The 16722-nt window shown below is 40.2% G+C and overlaps 2 protein-coding genes across 3 annotated transcripts in view; both read left to right on the forward strand.

Moving 5' to 3' along the window:
- Positions 1-1427: 1427 nt before the first annotated feature.
- Positions 1428-9238, forward strand: ptchd3a (patched domain containing 3a). The gene is made up of 4 exons (XM_024280682.2): positions 1428-2673; positions 5737-5858; positions 7121-7266; positions 7343-9238. The coding sequence occupies exons 1-4, from the start codon at positions 1972-1974 to the stop codon at positions 8908-8910; spliced, it is 2538 nt and encodes an 845-aa protein (XP_024136450.1). The 5' UTR covers positions 1428-1971; the 3' UTR covers positions 8911-9238.
- Positions 9239-11801: 2563 nt separating this feature from the next.
- gpr158a (G protein-coupled receptor 158a) overlaps positions 11802-16722 on the forward strand; it is an 89748-nt gene continuing 84827 nt past the window's right edge. For both annotated transcript variants that reach the window (XM_024280044.2, XM_024280045.2), the window contains exon 1: positions 11802-13182. In XM_024280044.2, coding sequence (XP_024135812.1) covers positions 12401-13182 — 782 coding nt within the window. In that variant the 5' untranslated portion in view covers positions 11802-12400. The remainder of the gene's footprint in view (positions 13183-16722) is intronic.

The following is a 16722-nucleotide window of genomic DNA, read 5'->3' on the forward strand; positions in this document are numbered from 1 at the left end:
TTTATTTTATTGATATTAATGACCCGATGTTATCTTGTGTTTATTTTTCTGACTTATTTAATTTTGACAAAATGTATTTTTATGGAGAGTAAATAAAAGTTATTTAAGGTTTAAGTTGATTTATTCTGAAATAATATTCCTGCATTTTTATTATTCACTATTAAGTTAAAAAGTTATGGTTTTAAAGTTTTAAAAATTGGCATTAAGCTAGATTTTTTGACTATTTTGGCATTTATTAAGATTTTTTAGGCTATTTTGGAGTTTAGCTAGTATTTACATGCTATCTCTGTTGGCTAATTTAGACTTTTTTCAATTTTTTGGGATATTTTAAAGTTTAGTTTTTTTTTGGCAACATGCTAGCTTTATGGCTAATTTAAGGTCCCCTGTTTATGTTTTTTAGGCTGTTTTGGAGTTTAACTAATATTTCAGCTACATATGCTAACTGTTTTGGAGAATTTAGGCTATTCTTTTTACGTTTTTTAGGCTGCTTTGGAGTTAAGCTAATACTTACATACTAGCTTTTTTGGCAAATTTCATTTTTTTCTATATTTTTTGGGGGATATTTTGAAGTTCAGTTATTTTTCAGCTATATGCTAGCTTTTTTTGGCTAATTAATGCTTTACTTTTTTAGGCTGCTTTGGAGTTAGGCTAATATTTACATTCTAGCTTTTTTGGCAAATAGGATTTTTTCAATCTTTTTTGATATTTTGAAGTTTAGCTATTTTTCAGGTACATGCTTGCTGTTGTGGCTAATTCAAGCTCTTCTTTTTACAATTTTTAGGCTGTTTTAGAGTTTAACTATTCTAGCTACATATTATAGCTATTTTGGGTAATTTAGGCTTTTCTTTTGATTTTTTTAGGCTGTTTTGGAGTTTGGCTAATATTTACATTTGGCAAATTTGGACTTTTTCCCATTTTTTTATTTTTTTTGAAGATTAGTTGTTTTTCGGCTATATGCTAGCATTTTTAGTCTAATTTAAGCTCTTTTTAAGTTTTTAAAGCGGTTTTGACTTTAGCTAATATTTCAGCTACATGCTAATTGTTTTGGCTAATTTAAGCTTTTTTTTTATTTTTTAGGCAGTTTTAGATATTAACATGCTAGCTTAGTTTAGTCTATTTAATTTTTTCATTTTATTTTGAAGTTTAGTTATTTTTTTCGGCTACATGCTAGCTTTTATGGCTACGTTTTTTTTTTCTTTGGCTAACTTGGCCCTTAGCTAATATTTTAGCTGGCTGTCAGTTTCAGCGTTTTCAGCTATCAGCACTAGCATCTTCAACGGCCAAATTCAGCTTACAGCATTCAGACTAATATTATCACAGGAAATGCTATATATCGAGTTATTAGTTAAAAGTTACAGATTTAAAGTTTTAAAAATTCAGTTCTCGAGTGTTCAATAAATGTTTTGCCTCTTGTACGATTGAGTTTAACACTCCTGCCACACAGGATAAAAACCAAAAGAGAAATATCTGTTATTTTTGGGTGAAATCCACTTGGAGACCAACAGTTTGCCTCAGAAGACTTCCTCAGATGACTTGTTTTCAACTTGTGACTCAGATTTCTAAGAACCTGCAGAAACTTTTGAGAAAAACTTGACGACTTTATTGTCACCTGATTATCCTTAAACTGTCAATCAAAAAGAGTGATATCCTGTGGCCTTGATTGCTATTTTATGACATTGTTTGTGGCTCCGAATTTTTCAAACAATTCACTTCACGTTACTTAATGGTGGCAAACCCCTGAGTGGCTGTAAAGTCATAAACTCCACGGCGTTTCGCCACAGTCACATTTTTTGATTCGTATCTTGTCTGGTTTTATCATTTTAAAGTCTCTGCTTATCATTTTTACAGTAAGAAGTATCATTAACTGAGCTTTCCGGAAGAGTAATTATAAAGTCAAAGAGTAGATTGGAGTCACATATATAAGGAGGTGTTGCACTCGGCTGGACCACATGTCCTCCAGCAGCAGCAGAGATGGGCTGCAGACGCACAGACTGCCTCTCAAAGCCTCTGTCCGGCCTTTTTGCAAAGCTTGGATCAGCCGTAGGTTCACATCCTTTATTCTTTTTCATTATTCCCATCGTTGTGTCTGCAGCTCTGGGGGCAGGCTTCGTTTTTCTTAAAGAAAATGAAGACAACGACTTTGAGAGTCAGTTCACCCCCTTGAAAGGCCCCTCCAAGGTCACCAGAGCTCTGGTGAAGGAGAACTTTCCCTACGACGACGGCCTCTTCTCCGAGGAGCGGCTCTACAGCACCGGCAGGTTCGCCTCCCTCATCGTCGTGGCGACCAACGTTCTGGACAGCCCAGCTTTAGAGGAGCTCATCAGACTCAACGAGAAGGTCCTCAACATCACCGTGGATGTGCGGCGGCTGGGCTTCACCGACGTCTGCGCCCGAGTGGAGCGAGCGTGCGCCTCCAACGTCATCCTGGAGATCATGACCTCCAGGAAAACCAGCATCAGCTACCCGGAACACATCCACGGGTCTGAGACCGTCTTCCTGGGGTCCACGCTCGGAGGGGTCACCACGGACGCCAACGGCACGGTCACCAGCGCTCAGGCCGTCAGACTCACATACTTCCTCGACAGTCAGGAAGGCTCGGCCGAAGCCGCCAAACTGTGGCTGAGAAGATTCAAAGCTCTGATGGGGGAGGAGCCAAGCAGCGAGAATGTTGACGTGAGTTCCACCTTCTAGAAGACACCAAGTCAGTCATGAAACCATTTAGGACAAACATCTAAATACATTGACAGTACTTATTTATTACTCTACGACTGTTACACTAGAAAAACACCAAATCTCACCAAACACTTGTGTCTAATATTTAGTATAAATGTCTCGTTACTCTCGATTTAAGACTAATCTAACAAATTAATAACTTTTCAATGAGATGGAAAGACTTATTTTAAGACTTCCTATGAATTAAGTTTTTATTTACAATTTTTTTCCTTCAAAAAACAGAAACTGGACAATTTTATTTGACTCAAAACTAGATTTTACAAAAGTTTTAAACAACAGCAGCACAACATACGCTAACGTATAACTTTTAAAACAAATTTATCACAAAATGTCTAAGTCTTGTCACACTTTTAGATGATTTTTGTCTAGAAATGTGGACAGTTGGACTTCTGCAGCGCTCATATTTATGGTAAGGTGGATATGAAAACATAAAACTCTTTTTTTGGAGCAAAAAAAATGTTACTTTTTTCCTATTTCCATTAAAAATATCAGTGTTTATGGCTAATTTTAAGATATAATTCTGTTTTAAAACGATAAATACAAATTTAAAAAATCGTTTCTAATAATTCTATTGGCAGATTTATTCACTTCTAACAATGAAATTGTTTTCTATATTTTTTAGCGTGTTTTAAAAATGACTTTTTTTTTCTAGTAAACTTGTATAAATCCTGAACTGACTTCAAGGACTTTTTATTCAGTTTTATATAATTGTATTTTGTGTGTTTATTGCCAAACTATAAACTTCAATCTGATCTAAATTTATCTAGTCTAATCTGATCTGATCTAATCTGATCCAATTTTATTGCAACAGTTTAACTTGTGTTTTTAAATCCTCTCTGACAAAAACTTTATCTAAAAAAACAACATTTAAAATTATTTTACCAAAATATACTTTACTTTTGTTGGTTATTTTAGACCTCGATAAATTATTAAAGAAGAATAAATATTTCTTTTAGATAATAAAATTGATAATTATTTGAGTACAAACGGAAGAAATGCATGATGGGAAATGTTCCTCCCATGTCGTGCTGCTGTTTCTTTATGCTTTTTGAAGCTGTAAAATTCTTAATCTGTTAAATTTATGCGATTTGAACATAAAATGACCCTCTTTAGCATTCAAATAAACACAATTCATGAGCGTGAATGTTGGAATCTACAGAATATAGAGAGACTGCTTTAATCTTTCAATAAAAAAAGGAAATTACAACAAAATACAAAGTAAAAAAAAAAGATTTTTCTTGTCAAATTATTTATTTATTGCTTTTAAGTTTAAATAAAACTCAGTTAAATCTGCGCTGGAATTAAATTTAAATTAGTTTTTTTTGTATAAAAGTATTTTCCCAAATTCATGAATAAAAAAACTGTAAAAAGTGTGTCCATAAACCCACGAGTCATTTCCAGTCTTGTGTCGTCATGGTCTGATATCATTTGTCCTTGACACAGAAAAATGGCGTTTACTAATACGGCGTTTTATCGCCTTCTTAGAAGACTCAAAGCGTTTTACCGTCACAGTCGGCTCACCCATGGACACACATTTATACACTGATCTGCTGCCAAACAGTGGCGTCAGCCTACAATCAATCACTTTATCGCTTTAAACATTAATTAAAAAAATAAAAAGTCGTAAAACAGATTAGATTAAAAGTAACAACAATAAAAAGAAAAGGAATCAAACGATAAAAAAACAGGAGCAGTGTGGGGGTCAGGGTCTTCTAGGTCAGGTCCAGGACTGGTTCTGGTCAGGTCCAGGTCAGATACCAATCAAGTCCAGGTCACGTACTGGGAAACTCAGATTCAAGTCCTGCTCAAGTCTAGGTCAAATCCAGGTCAGGTCCTGATAAACTCAGATTTAAGCCCTGGTCGTATCATGGTTTGGTTCTGCTCATGTCCAGGTCAGATCTTGGTAAAATGCTAGTCTAATCCTGGTCAGATTCAGATCAGGTCCAGGTCAGATCAGGTCAGGTCCAGGTCAGATCAGGTCCAGGTCAGATCAGGTCAGGTCTAGGTCGGTTGAAGGTCTGGATTTGTTTCTAGTCATGTCCAAGTCAGATCCATGATTTGGTCCAGGTTTGGTTCTGGTTGGATCCTGGTCAGGTCCAGGTCAGATCCAGGTCAGGTCCAGGTCAGGTCTAGGTCAGGTGCAGGTCCAGGTCCAGGTTTGGTTCTAGTCATGTCCAAGTCAGATCCATGATTTGGTCCATTTATGCGATTTGAATATAAAACTTCACTCTTTAGCATTCAAATAAACACAATTCATGAGCGTGAATCTACAAAATATAGAGAGACTGTTTTATTCTTTCAATAAAAAAAAGGAAATTACTACATAATACAAAGTTTAAAAAAAAAGATTTTTCTTGTGAAATTATTTATTGTTTTTTTTTAAGTTTAAATAAAACTCAGTTAAATCTGCGCTGGAATTAAATTTAAATTTTAACATGAGTTTTTTTTTTTTGTCTGAGTATAAAAGTATTTTCCTAAATTCGTAAATAAAGAAAACTGTAAAAAGTGTGTCTTTAAACCCACGAGTCATTTCCAGTCTTGTGTCGTCATGGTCTGTTATCATTTGTCCTTGACACAGAAAAATGGCGTTTACTAATACGGCGTTTTATCGCCTTCTTAGAAGACTCAAAGCGTTTTACCGTCACAGTCGGTTCACCCATCGACACACATTTATACACTGATCTGCTGCCAAACAGTGGCGTCAGCCTACAATCAATCACTTTATCGCTTTAAACATTAATTAATAAAGTCGTAAAACTGATTAGATTAAATGCAACAATCAAAAAAAGAAAAGGAATCGAATGTTTATGTCCAGGTTATCTTCGGGTTGGATCCCGGTCAGGTCCAGGTTAGATTCATGTCAGGTCCAGCTTTGGTTCTGTTTGGGTCCCGGTCAGGTCCAGGTCAGAAATACAGTTGTAGTTACTTGCATGTTCTGCTGGAGTGAAGCTGCTTCCTGACTCAGGTGTGTTCTTCTTCTTCTTCTTCTGCGTTTCCTTACAGGTGTCGTACTTCACCTCCAAATCCAAGCAGGATGAGATCAACAGTCACACCACGGATGGCTTCCCCTTGTTCCTCATCACTTACGCCTTCGCCATCAGCTTCTCTGTGATATCCTGCATGAGGTAAGAGGGACGGCGGCGGTCGCACAGCCAGCTCTTTCTGACCGCAGGTCCAGAAAACCTGCAGAGATCATATGTGTATGGAGGTCTAAATGAGCCAAAATGAAATACATTTACATCTATACACACCATCAAATTATTATACAAATGTGTCATTAATTGTTTAAAAGTGCCATTAAATAAATACTACTAAATTTACATAACATTAAAATATTAAAATAGTCATTAAAAAAGTACATTTAATGATTTCATAGCCAGTGTCGGCCAAAAGAGACAAATTGAAACAAATATATTCACCATTAGCATTCTGATAGCTTTTTGGACTATTTTGGTATTTACTAAGATTTTTAGGCTGTTTTACAGTTTAGCTAATATCTCAGCAACAGGCTAACTTTTTTGGCTAATTGAGGCTTTTTTGTTTGTTTTTTAGGCTGTTTTATAGTTTAGCTAATATTTCAGCTGCATGCTAGCTGATTTGGCTAATTTAGAATTTTCTTTTTAAGTTTTTTTAGGCTGTTTTGGAGTTAGGCTAATATTTACCCACTAGCTGTTTTGGCTAATTTAGGCTTTTTTCAGTTTTTTAGGATATTTTGAAGTTTAGTTATTTTCTGGTAACATGCCAGCTGTTTTGGCTAACCTAGGTTACTTTTTTTAGCATTTGAAGGCTAATTTGGCATTTAGCTAATATTTTAATGGGCTATCAGCCTCAGCTTTTTCAGCTATCAATTTCAGCATCTTCAGCTCTCAGCACTAGCATCTTAATGCTATATATCTATTTCATAATTGTGTTAAAAAGTTACCGTTATAAAGTTTTAAAAGTGTACTTTTGCAGTGTTTAATACATGTTTATATGACCTAAAGTGTGTTTTGGATTTTGGCCCCCTGTGCGATTGAGTTTGACACCCCTGGTTTAATGGGAAACACTCAAAATACCGGACTGGACCGGACTTACCGCTCAGTGGAAACACGGTTTTAGAAAATGACAGTTTTTTTTAATATGACTAAACAAAAAGACCACTGTTTTGAAAAAAGATCAGAAGAGGATTGGGAGTGGGACTTTAAAACAAAAAACCTTCAAATTTAAACAGCTAATTATCTTAAAATTGACATGCTACATCAGCTACAGCAACAACAAAAAAATTTAAAATAACCATGCTTCCGTCTGATGTTTAGTAACGATCATCCCTCTGAATAATAAACTGAACGTTAACGTCTAACTGGATTGAGCTGCGTTATCTGATCAGATTATCTTTATCTCCTGGCAGGTTTGATAACGTCAGGAACAAAGTTTGGGTGGCGGTCTTTGGCGTCATCTCTTCTGGCCTGGCTGTCGTCTCCTCGTTTGGTTTGATGCTCTATATCGGCGTTCCGTTCGTCATAACGGTGGCGAATTCTCCATTCCTGATACTCGGTAAGAAAACCCGCCGGTTTTTCATGTTCCTCGCTGCAGCTCTGACCAAACGCTGACACGTGACTTTCCTCTTCAGGAATCGGTCTCAACAACATGTTCATCCTGGTGTCCGACTGGCAGCACAGCCACGTCAAAGCCTCCGTCCCCGAGCGGATGGCGCACACGTACGAGGAAGCCGTCATGTCCATCACCATCACCGCCCTGACGGACGTCCTCAAGTTCTTCATCGGCGTCATGTCCGACTTCCCGGCGGTCCAGTCCTTCTGCCTGTACACCGCCACCTCCATCTTCTTCTGCTACATCTACACGGTCACCTTCCTGGGGGCGTTCATGGCCGTGAACGGGAAGCGAGAGGCCGGCAACCGGCACTGGCTGACCTGCATGGAGATACCGTCGGTCAAAGCCGTCGACCAACCCGATTTCTACAACTTCTGCTGTGTGGGCGGGGACTACGATGAGGTCACGGGAGCCGAGAAAAAGAAGCTGGCCAGTAACTTCTTTAAGGATTGTTACGGCCCGTTTCTGGTCAAGTCCTGGGTCAAAGGATTGGTGGTCCTGATTTATTTGGTGTATTTGGCCATGAGCGTTTTTGGGTGTTTCAACATCCAGCAGGGGATTGAGCTCTACGACCTGGCGGCAGATAACTCCCACGTCACGACCTTCGTCAAGAAGGAGCGGCAGTTCTTCTCCGGCTACGGTCCATCCATCATGGTCATCGTGAACGAAGAGTTCCCGTACTGGGATGACGTCAAGAGGTGCCAACTTCAAGGATGTCTGGAGGACTTCAAAGAACCCCAATTCGTCGATGAGGAGATCTCCACATCCTGGCTGGACTCCTTCTTATTGTACGGACAGGAGCGACGCCTGAACCTCAACGACAGAGAGGCTTTCCTCTCTAATCTGACGGAGTTTCTTGAACACGCCCCCATCTTCAAGCAGGATGTGAACCTCACTGGCGCCGCCATCACCGCGTCCCGTTTCTTCATCCAGACGGTCGACATCGCCAACGCCAGCATCGAAATCGAGATGCTCCAAGGCCTGAAGTCCATCGCCGGCAGCTGCAGCGCGGCGTCGCTAACCGTCTACAACAAGGACTTCATCTACTTCGACCAGTACGACGTGGTGGTGAAGAGCATCATCAAGAACGTGGCGGTGATCTCGGCGGTGATGCTGGTGGTCTCCCTGCTGCTGATCCCCGACCCCGTCTGCGCGCTGCTGGTGACCTGCTCCATCGGCTCGGTGACGGCGGGCGTGACCGGCTTCATGGCGCTGTGGGACATCAGCCTGGACTCCATATCCATGATCATCTTCACCGTCTGCATCGGCTTCACCGTGGACTTCTCCGCCCACGTGTCCTACGCCTTCGCCTCCAGCAGGAAGGACACTCCCAACGAGAAGGCGGTGGAGGCCCTCTCCAACCTGGGCTACCCCATCCTGCAGGGCACCCTGTCCACCATCCTGGGCCTCTCCGTGCTGCTCTGGTCGGAGTTCCACACCTTCAGAACCTTCTTCCAGATTTTCTTCCTGGTCATGTTCATCGGGATGGTTCACGGTCTGGTTTTCATCCCGGTGATTCTGACACTTTTCACCTGCAGCTCTCGGGAGAAGAAGTCGGAAAAGGACTTACAAATGACTCGAATGTGAGCAAAACGAGGACAATTTCTAGACTTTTTAAAATTCTATTATAGATATGTTTGAATTTTTAGAAATATTTGCTTTTAAAGTGAATAATATCGGTATGAACGTCATGTTCCATCTATTAATGATGAGAAAAACGTGTTGTTTTTTTATATTTGTAAACATCTAAGTTATTTTATTCAGTATTTTCCCTTTTTTGGTGATTAATTGATTTAATTTGATGTCTTCTTCATTTTTTAACACAAATTATACTAGTTTTTCTGTAAACAGGAATTTTCTAATTGAATTTTTTTGTTTTTATTTGGTAAAACTTAGCAATAAACTATGTTCTGTATAAAAATTGAGTTTCTGTTTTTCATATTACTGTATGGAGCCAAATTAGGATCATAAAGAAAATAAAACAACTTGAAAAATTCAAGCTGAAATATTTTTGTTAAACTAAAAAGAAAAAAGTCTGAAACTTTTGGCAATTTTATTATAAACTTAATCATTTTTAGCTTTAAATTTTCTGTTTTTTAGTTTCAAATTTTCATTTTCAAAACTTTTTTTCACTTTTAGCACTTTTTTTGGTTAAGAATCTGAAATTCAAGCTGAAAATGAAAAATCATTTCCAGTATTGGCTTTAATTTTGAATTATGAGTCTCTAATGGTTCCATAGACATCAAATTATCAAAGATTTGTTAATCCATGAATTTATCACCACTTTAATATTTCAGCTTGAAATTTTCAAGTTGTTTTATTTTCTGTTTCAAATCTTTATGGCCCCAATTTGGCTCCATACTACTGCGGGGTTTATAAAACGTATTCATGTGAGAATAAAGAAACTGAAATACTTATTTAGATTCATTTTAACCCTTAGTTGCAAATAATCTGTGGATGTTTTTACATTTTTGTCAAAAATTTGCGACAACTTTTTTTATATTTAATTGGAATCTTTTATTCAAAATTATTTAAAACTGCTTAAATTTTCTCTGCAAGTTGTAGCAGTTGGACTAAAATCAGAAATGCTCCTGGAGTATTATTGGATGTTAAAGCTTTTGGATCTTTGCTTTGCCTTTCAAAATAAGAGCGTCCTCACTGACATGAACAGAGGCGAATTCAAACCCTCAGGAAAAGCCGAAACATTTACTGATAATTCCAGTGATGATAAATATTAGTAATTTTAGTCATTGTTCAGTTTTCACCGACCAAATTCTCACTGACGTGAAGCTTTGAACACACTCAGGCTGCAGTTAAGCTGCTCTAGAAATCCATCAGGTCCTCGGGATCCAGCTCCCAGCATCCCTCACACTCGGCTCGCTCTGCCGCCCCTCGTCACGCCTGTCTTCCCCCTCCCCGGGTGAGGCGCCTCAGGCCCACACAGCGTACATGACATGCATCCACACCCAGGAGGGACACACGAGGAGGCTGCAGGAGATGGTCAAGAACCGGCTCGTGTTCTGCTGCTCAGTGAAGCTCAGATCCTTCAGCTGTCTGTCAAACTCCACCATGAAGAAATCCACATTTTAAATCTTAGTCTGGATTTCAATAATTAACTTCATGCATGAAACAAGTTTGTATTGGCCTGCAATAATTACACCAACCTCTAGGGGGCTCTGCAGGTTATTTGGCTGCACATTCACAGCCGAAAACATTCCTCTTTTTTACCCAAAAAATCAAGAAGTGGATCATCTGAACACAACAGAAGAGCACCTACAAGGAGGAAGTGTCAAAATCCAACATTTGAATTTAGTATTTTTTTTTTGTTTTGAATCACAAACCTTTGGTCTGGGATTTCTGTTTGAATCGGTTAGCTTGTGTGTCACATGGTGAGTGGTAGAGAAAGTTATTGTGGCTTTTTGCTGATGCCACAAACCTGTTGTGGTCATGTGAGGTTTGTCAAGTTCTGCAACAAACATCCAACATGTTCTAGAAAAAAGACTATAAATATTTTTCAAGTTAGTTGTTTTGAAGTTTAATGCAGGAACCACAAGTGAGACAGAACCGAATTTGTGATTTGTTTAGCAATGAGCTAGCTTTATTTTTTGTGTGTGGCTATTTTAGCATATACAGAGGATTTTTAAGCTAACTGGGAGTTAAGATAGTATTTTCGCAGCATGCTAGCTTTTTGTGTGTGGCTATTTTGACATATACAGAGGTTTCTTTTAATTCTAAGTTAAGCTAGTATTTTAGCAGCGTGTTAGCTTTCTGGCTATTTTAGCATATACTGCAGATTTTTTAGCTAATTGGGAGCTAAGCTAGTATTTTAGCAGCATACTAGCTTTATTGGCTATTTTAGCATAAACAGAGGTTTCTATGGCTAAGTCTAAGTTAAGCTAGTATATTAGCAATGTGCTAGCTTTCTGGCTATTTCAGCATATACTGTGGATTTTTAAGCTAATTAGCAGTTAGGATAGTATCTTAGCAATGTGCTAGCCTTTCTGGCTATTTCAGCATATACAGGATGTTTAAGCTAATTGGGAGTCGAGCTAGTATCTTAGCAGTGTGCTAGATTTTTTTGCTCATTTGGCATAAACTTGTTTTTCTAAGGCTAATTCCAAGGTAAGCTAGTATCTTAGCAATGTTCTACATTTTTTGACTATTTTGGTTTTTACTGAGGATTTCTAAGCTAATTAGAAGTTTTGCTATTTTAGCACCGTGCTATTTTTGGCACTTACTAAGAATTTTGGGGATTTTTTGGAGTTAAGATAACATTTTAAAATGCTCTTTTTCTAGTAATTCAATATCTACTGAAATTTGGGGCAAATTCTGTGATTATGCTTTTACACATTTTTTGTAATTTTCTTTTAAAAAAATTCTGCAATTTCTGCAACTTTAGGTCCTTTAGTAACTTTAACAAACAGCATTTCCAGCAAATCCATTCAGTAAATACAGCAAATTTATTCAGCGTTTTCAGCAAAAATCCTTCACGCTTTCATCATCACAGGTAATGCAACTTTTCTAGTTTTGAGCTTAATTTTCTTCACTTGTGTCCTCCATCATGAGAAAAATGCTACACAAACACAGTTTTCATGGACGTGATGATTAATGAATCAGTCTGGATCTCGTCTGGAGCGGATCCTGATGCTCCTGGTTTCTGGGGGCCACCTTCATGACCGCCTCTGGACGGAAGAGGGCGGAGTGCGTTTGTCATCCGACTGAGGTGCTCCCTGACTCGGTGCTTCCTAAAAAACATATAGGAACACAATCATAACAACCCCTCCCTCCTTCCCTCCGCGGAGTCTGGGGGGAGCAGGTCCGCAGCAGCAGCGAAGCCTCGCAGTCTGAGTGGATGAGGGAGGCGGAGGAACAGCTGCCAGCGCATCCTCAGCATCAACAAGCTGGATGAGGAGGAGAGGGGGGGTCCTGCTGCTTCCTCAGCATCAGAATTTACAGAAACCCCCCCACAAGTGCTGCTCTAGCGGAGCCCCCCGGCAGGTTTCCTCTCTTCTCTTCAGCTTGACGACGCCGTGAATCCGAGCTGCCTCCGCGGACGCGCGCGGCTCTGCGGGGGGAGATGGCGGTTTTCCGGCTGTCGCTGCTTCTGCAGGTGGGCTTTGTGATCGGATCCGATCCCACATACGCGGATTGGTCGGAGGCGGTGGCGCACGGGCGGCAGCTGGCGCAGCTCCGCGCGCCGGAGACGGCGCCGCTGCCGCAGAAGACGGAGGCGCACCTTCCCGGGGTGGTCACGGCGTTTCTGCACACCGGGGACTCGTCCGCCCTGAAGCGCGCCAACTGCTCGCAGAAATACGAGCTCACCTCTCTGCGGGGAAGGTCACGCGCCGCCCCGCACCTGTCCATGAGCAGCGTGCTGGACACGGTGCTGCACGCCACCAACTTCCTCAACACGATCCTGCAAGCCAACAGGTCCAGGGAGCACCACCCGCGCAGGGACATGGAGTGGTACCACGCGCTCGTGCGCAGCATCCTGGCGGGAGACACCAAGATTCACCGCGCGGTCGTCACTTTTGGCGGGGATTCCTCCCTGGCGGGGCCCGCGGTGCTCCTCCAGGCCACCAGATCCGGCGGGGAGATAGTCCTCCAGGACCTGTCACACCGCCATCTGCACAACCGCAGCGCGGACACGGAGTGGTTCCACGAGATGAAGGACATCAAGACCCCCACTTTCCAGAAGAGGGGTCACGTCAGATCCTCTGTGAGCGTCCCGGACAGAACGCACGTCAGGTGGTCTGCGCCCTACCTGGAGTGTGAAAACGGGAACTACGTCCCCCATTGGCTGCTGACTCTGTCAGCTGCTTTCTACGGGCTCAAGTCAGACCTGGTTCCCGAGTTCAGGTAGGGAGCATCCTTACGCACACTCCCCCCTCCCCAGGTGTGTTCAGGTGAGCTCCCTCCAGGCTCCAAACACAGGAGCTCCTCTTCTCTTTTTTGTTACAGAAGAGGGGTTTCCTCCTCTCCTCCAGTCTGAGGCGCTGCTGCTAAAAATAACCTCCATGTTACCAGCAGTGGTGAGAACCTCCGACTACAGGCCCTAATTCATTTTTCAGATTCACTCGCTTTACTACACATGAAATGACCTTTCTTCCGAGCCGACACTAAATCTGCCTGACAACCAGCAGGAGAGAGAAAAAATCCATATTGAAGTCTTGATGTTTGTCCTGAAGTCACCTCAGATGCATCTGATTAATGAGAAATGATAGTTAAAGCTCCATAGGATCCCATCCAATGAATATTTCATCCCCATCGCCGCTTGTGTGTGTCCTGCTTCCAATGAATCATTAATTGATCAACTTAAGTTGCTGCAGGCGGATTGCAAATGAGTCACAACCTGCAGTAATTGTGCTGTAACCTGGTGTTATATCAGAGCTGCAGCAGGTTCCGGCCTGACGAGGATTACAGTCAGTCAGGTTTGATGTTTTACTCTCAGAAGAGGATTTTTATAAAAATCAGATCAAAGAAAAACATGAGATTTTATAGTGTTCTTCAGCAGCTGCCTCCTCAGGTGTTCAGTCTGACTAATCGCTTTGGGTATGTGAGTAAGTTAAACGTATTATTTTACGTTTGCTAATCCAGATGTGAATTAACTGAAAGAATCTAAAGAGTGTTGATGAAAGGAGATCCAATGATTTGTTATGGAGAAACAATGCAACAACAAAACCAGCTAATCACAGATGCTTTTATTTTGAAATGTTTTGGGGGTAAATCTGTACAGATCAGACTTTTTGAAGCTGCTTCCATGAGTTTGTTGAGTCACAGATACACAGATCCTGAAGTTCTGCTGAAGGTCTGCTCAGTAGGAGTCCTTTATATGGAGAGAAACAAGTTTCAGCCCCAATTATGTGTGTGTAATTCTTGATTTATGCGTAAATTAGGGTTTGGGCGTAATTTAAGGTTTGTGTGTAACTTTGGATTTGTGTGTAGATAATTCCTGATTCGTGCATAACTTAGAATTTGTGTACATAAATCTTGATTTGTGTGTAATTTAGGGTTTGTGTGTAACTTAGGGTTTGTGGGTAACTTAGGGTTTGTGTGTACATACATTTTTATTTTCTGCATATATTAGTGTTTTTGCGTACATAATTCTTGATTTGTGTGGAACTTAGAGTTTGTGCGTAACTTAGAGTTTGTGCGTACATAAATTTTGATTTGTGCGTAACTCAGAGTTTGTGCATAACTTAGGGTTTGTGCGTAACTCAGAGTTTGTGCGTAACTCAGAGTTTGTGCGTAACTCAGAGTTTGTGCGTACATAAATTTTGATTTGTGCATAACTTAGAGTTTGTGCGTAACTCAGAGTTTGTGCGTAATTCAGAGTTTGTGCGTAACTTAGAGTTTGTGCGTACATAAATTTTGATTTGTGCGTAACTCAGAGTTTGTGCATAACTTAGAGTTTGTGCGTAACTCAGAGTTTGTGCGTAACTCAGAGTTTGTGCGTAACTTAGGGTTTATGCGTAACTTAGGGTTTGTGCGTAACTTAGAGTTTGTGCGTAACTCAGAGTTTGTGCGTAACTTAGGGTTTATGCGTAACTTAGGGTTTGTGCGTAACTTAGAGTTTGTCCGTACATAAATTTGGATTTTCTGCATTACTTTGTATTTTTGCGTACATAATTCTTGATTTGTGCCCAACTTAGGGTTTGTGTGTACATTAAACCGGATGTGTGTGTACATATTTCCTGATTTGTGCGTGACTTAGAGTTTGTGCGTGACTTACGGTTCGTGCGTACATAATTTTTGATTTGTAACTCATAAAATATATTCTATGCACAAGTACAAAAATTACAAAATAAAAAAATACAATTTCCACATGCACAAATTAAAATTACAACAGCTTGAAACTACTTACACACGTAAATCTTAAAAAGTTACGCACAAATCTCTTGTTTTGCACACACAAAACCTCCGTTACGCACAGATCTGTGGTCAGACTGTTTTCTTGTCTCACAGATTTGTCCATCAGTGATACGTTTAAATACTTCTAGAATGCTCGGTCATTAGAGTTTTCTTATCAGCCGTTTTGAACTTTGACTGGGAATAATATTTGGTGAAACTTGACATTTTCCCACTTTCTTAAACAGGTATTCCCCATAATCAGTAATATAAAGAAAACCTTTTAAAAACATGTATCATTTTAAAAACAAAAGTATTTTCCAGAATGTATCGCCTCCTCTCTGCAGGACGCCCCCTGACAGCGCTCTGGCCCGAGTCGCAGTCAAATCAGGAGTTACCCACGCACAAATATACTTAGTGATACTTAATTCTCTCCATAATTTTGTGCTAACCTGCAGACACAGAACAAGGAAGAAATAAAACGTTACTTTTACAGTGCTGGGTGTGACAGCAGGGGCTGATGGGAAATGAAGTGTGGAGAACCAGGAAGTGCTACCACTCTGAAAATAGTTCCCGCCCAGAGGGAGAGACGGGACTGATTCATGACACGGGGTCCATGAAGGGTCGTAGAGAGGGCCGGCCTTAAGGGGGGGTCCAGGGGTGTCTCGCTCACGACCTTAAGGGACGTCATGAAAATGGAACGTACCATTGTTCCGCATGTGGCAAGTGTTCATACGAGTAATGGAAGTTAGACGCTGCACGGATCAGGTGTGCACGTCATACATGAGTGTCTGTGGGATGAACCCAAAAAACGACTCCGATTTCCTCAAGGCGGCACACAGAGCGCACATTTCTCACGTGAACGGCACTAACCGGTCAATAGAAAAGATGTGCATGGATGTCTTCTCTCTACAAAACGTGTCAAAATCAAGGCCCGCGGGCCGGATCCGGCCCTCCGGGTAATTCTATCCGGCCCTCCAGATCATTTTATTGTTATTAATGGCCCGATGTTATCTTGTGTTCATTTCTAACTTGTATGATTTTGACAAAATATATTTTTATGGGGAGAAAAATATTGAAAGTTATTTAAGGTTTAAGTTGATTTATTCTGGAATAATATTCCTGCATTTTTATTATTCATAACTATGTTAAAAATTTACATTTATAAAGTTTTAAAAATTGTCATTCTGCTAGCTTTTTGGACTATTTTGGTATTTACTAAGATCTTTTAGGCTATTTAGGAGTTTAGTAAATATTTCAGGTACATGCTAGTTGTTTTGGCTAATTTGGGCTTTTCTTTTAAAGTTCTTTTTATTTTGGAGTAAAGCTAATTTTTACACTCTAGCTGTTTTGCCTAATTTCGACTGTTTTTTTTGTTTGTTTTTTTTGGCAATTTTTAAAGTTTAGCAGTTTTTTTCAGCCACATGCTAGCTGTTTTGGCTAATTTAGTTTTTTTCAGTTTTTTAGGTTAATTTAGCATTTAGCAAATATTTTATCTAGCTATTAGCTTCAGCGTTTTTAGCTATTAATTTCAGCATCTTCAGCAGCCAA

This window comes from Oryzias melastigma, linkage group LG20 (genome assembly GCF_002922805.2).
Source record: "Oryzias melastigma strain HK-1 linkage group LG20, ASM292280v2, whole genome shotgun sequence".
NCBI classification, from domain to species: Eukaryota; Metazoa; Chordata; class Actinopteri; order Beloniformes; family Adrianichthyidae; genus Oryzias; species Oryzias melastigma.

What these genes read in the sequence shown, in the direction of transcription:
- ptchd3a (XM_024280682.2), top strand. Translation starts at nt 1,972, where the DNA reads ATGGGCTGCAGACGCACAGACTGCCTCTCAAAGCCTCTGTCCGGCCTT. An exon ending in CAAGCAGCGAGAATGTTGAC is followed by an intron (nt 2,674 to 5,736) that starts GTGAGTTCCACC and finishes GTTTCCTTACAG; the next exon opens with GTGTCGTACTTCACCTCCAA. An exon ending in TCTGTGATATCCTGCATGAG is followed by an intron (nt 5,859 to 7,120) that starts GTAAGAGGGACG and finishes ATCTCCTGGCAG; the next exon opens with GTTTGATAACGTCAGGAACA.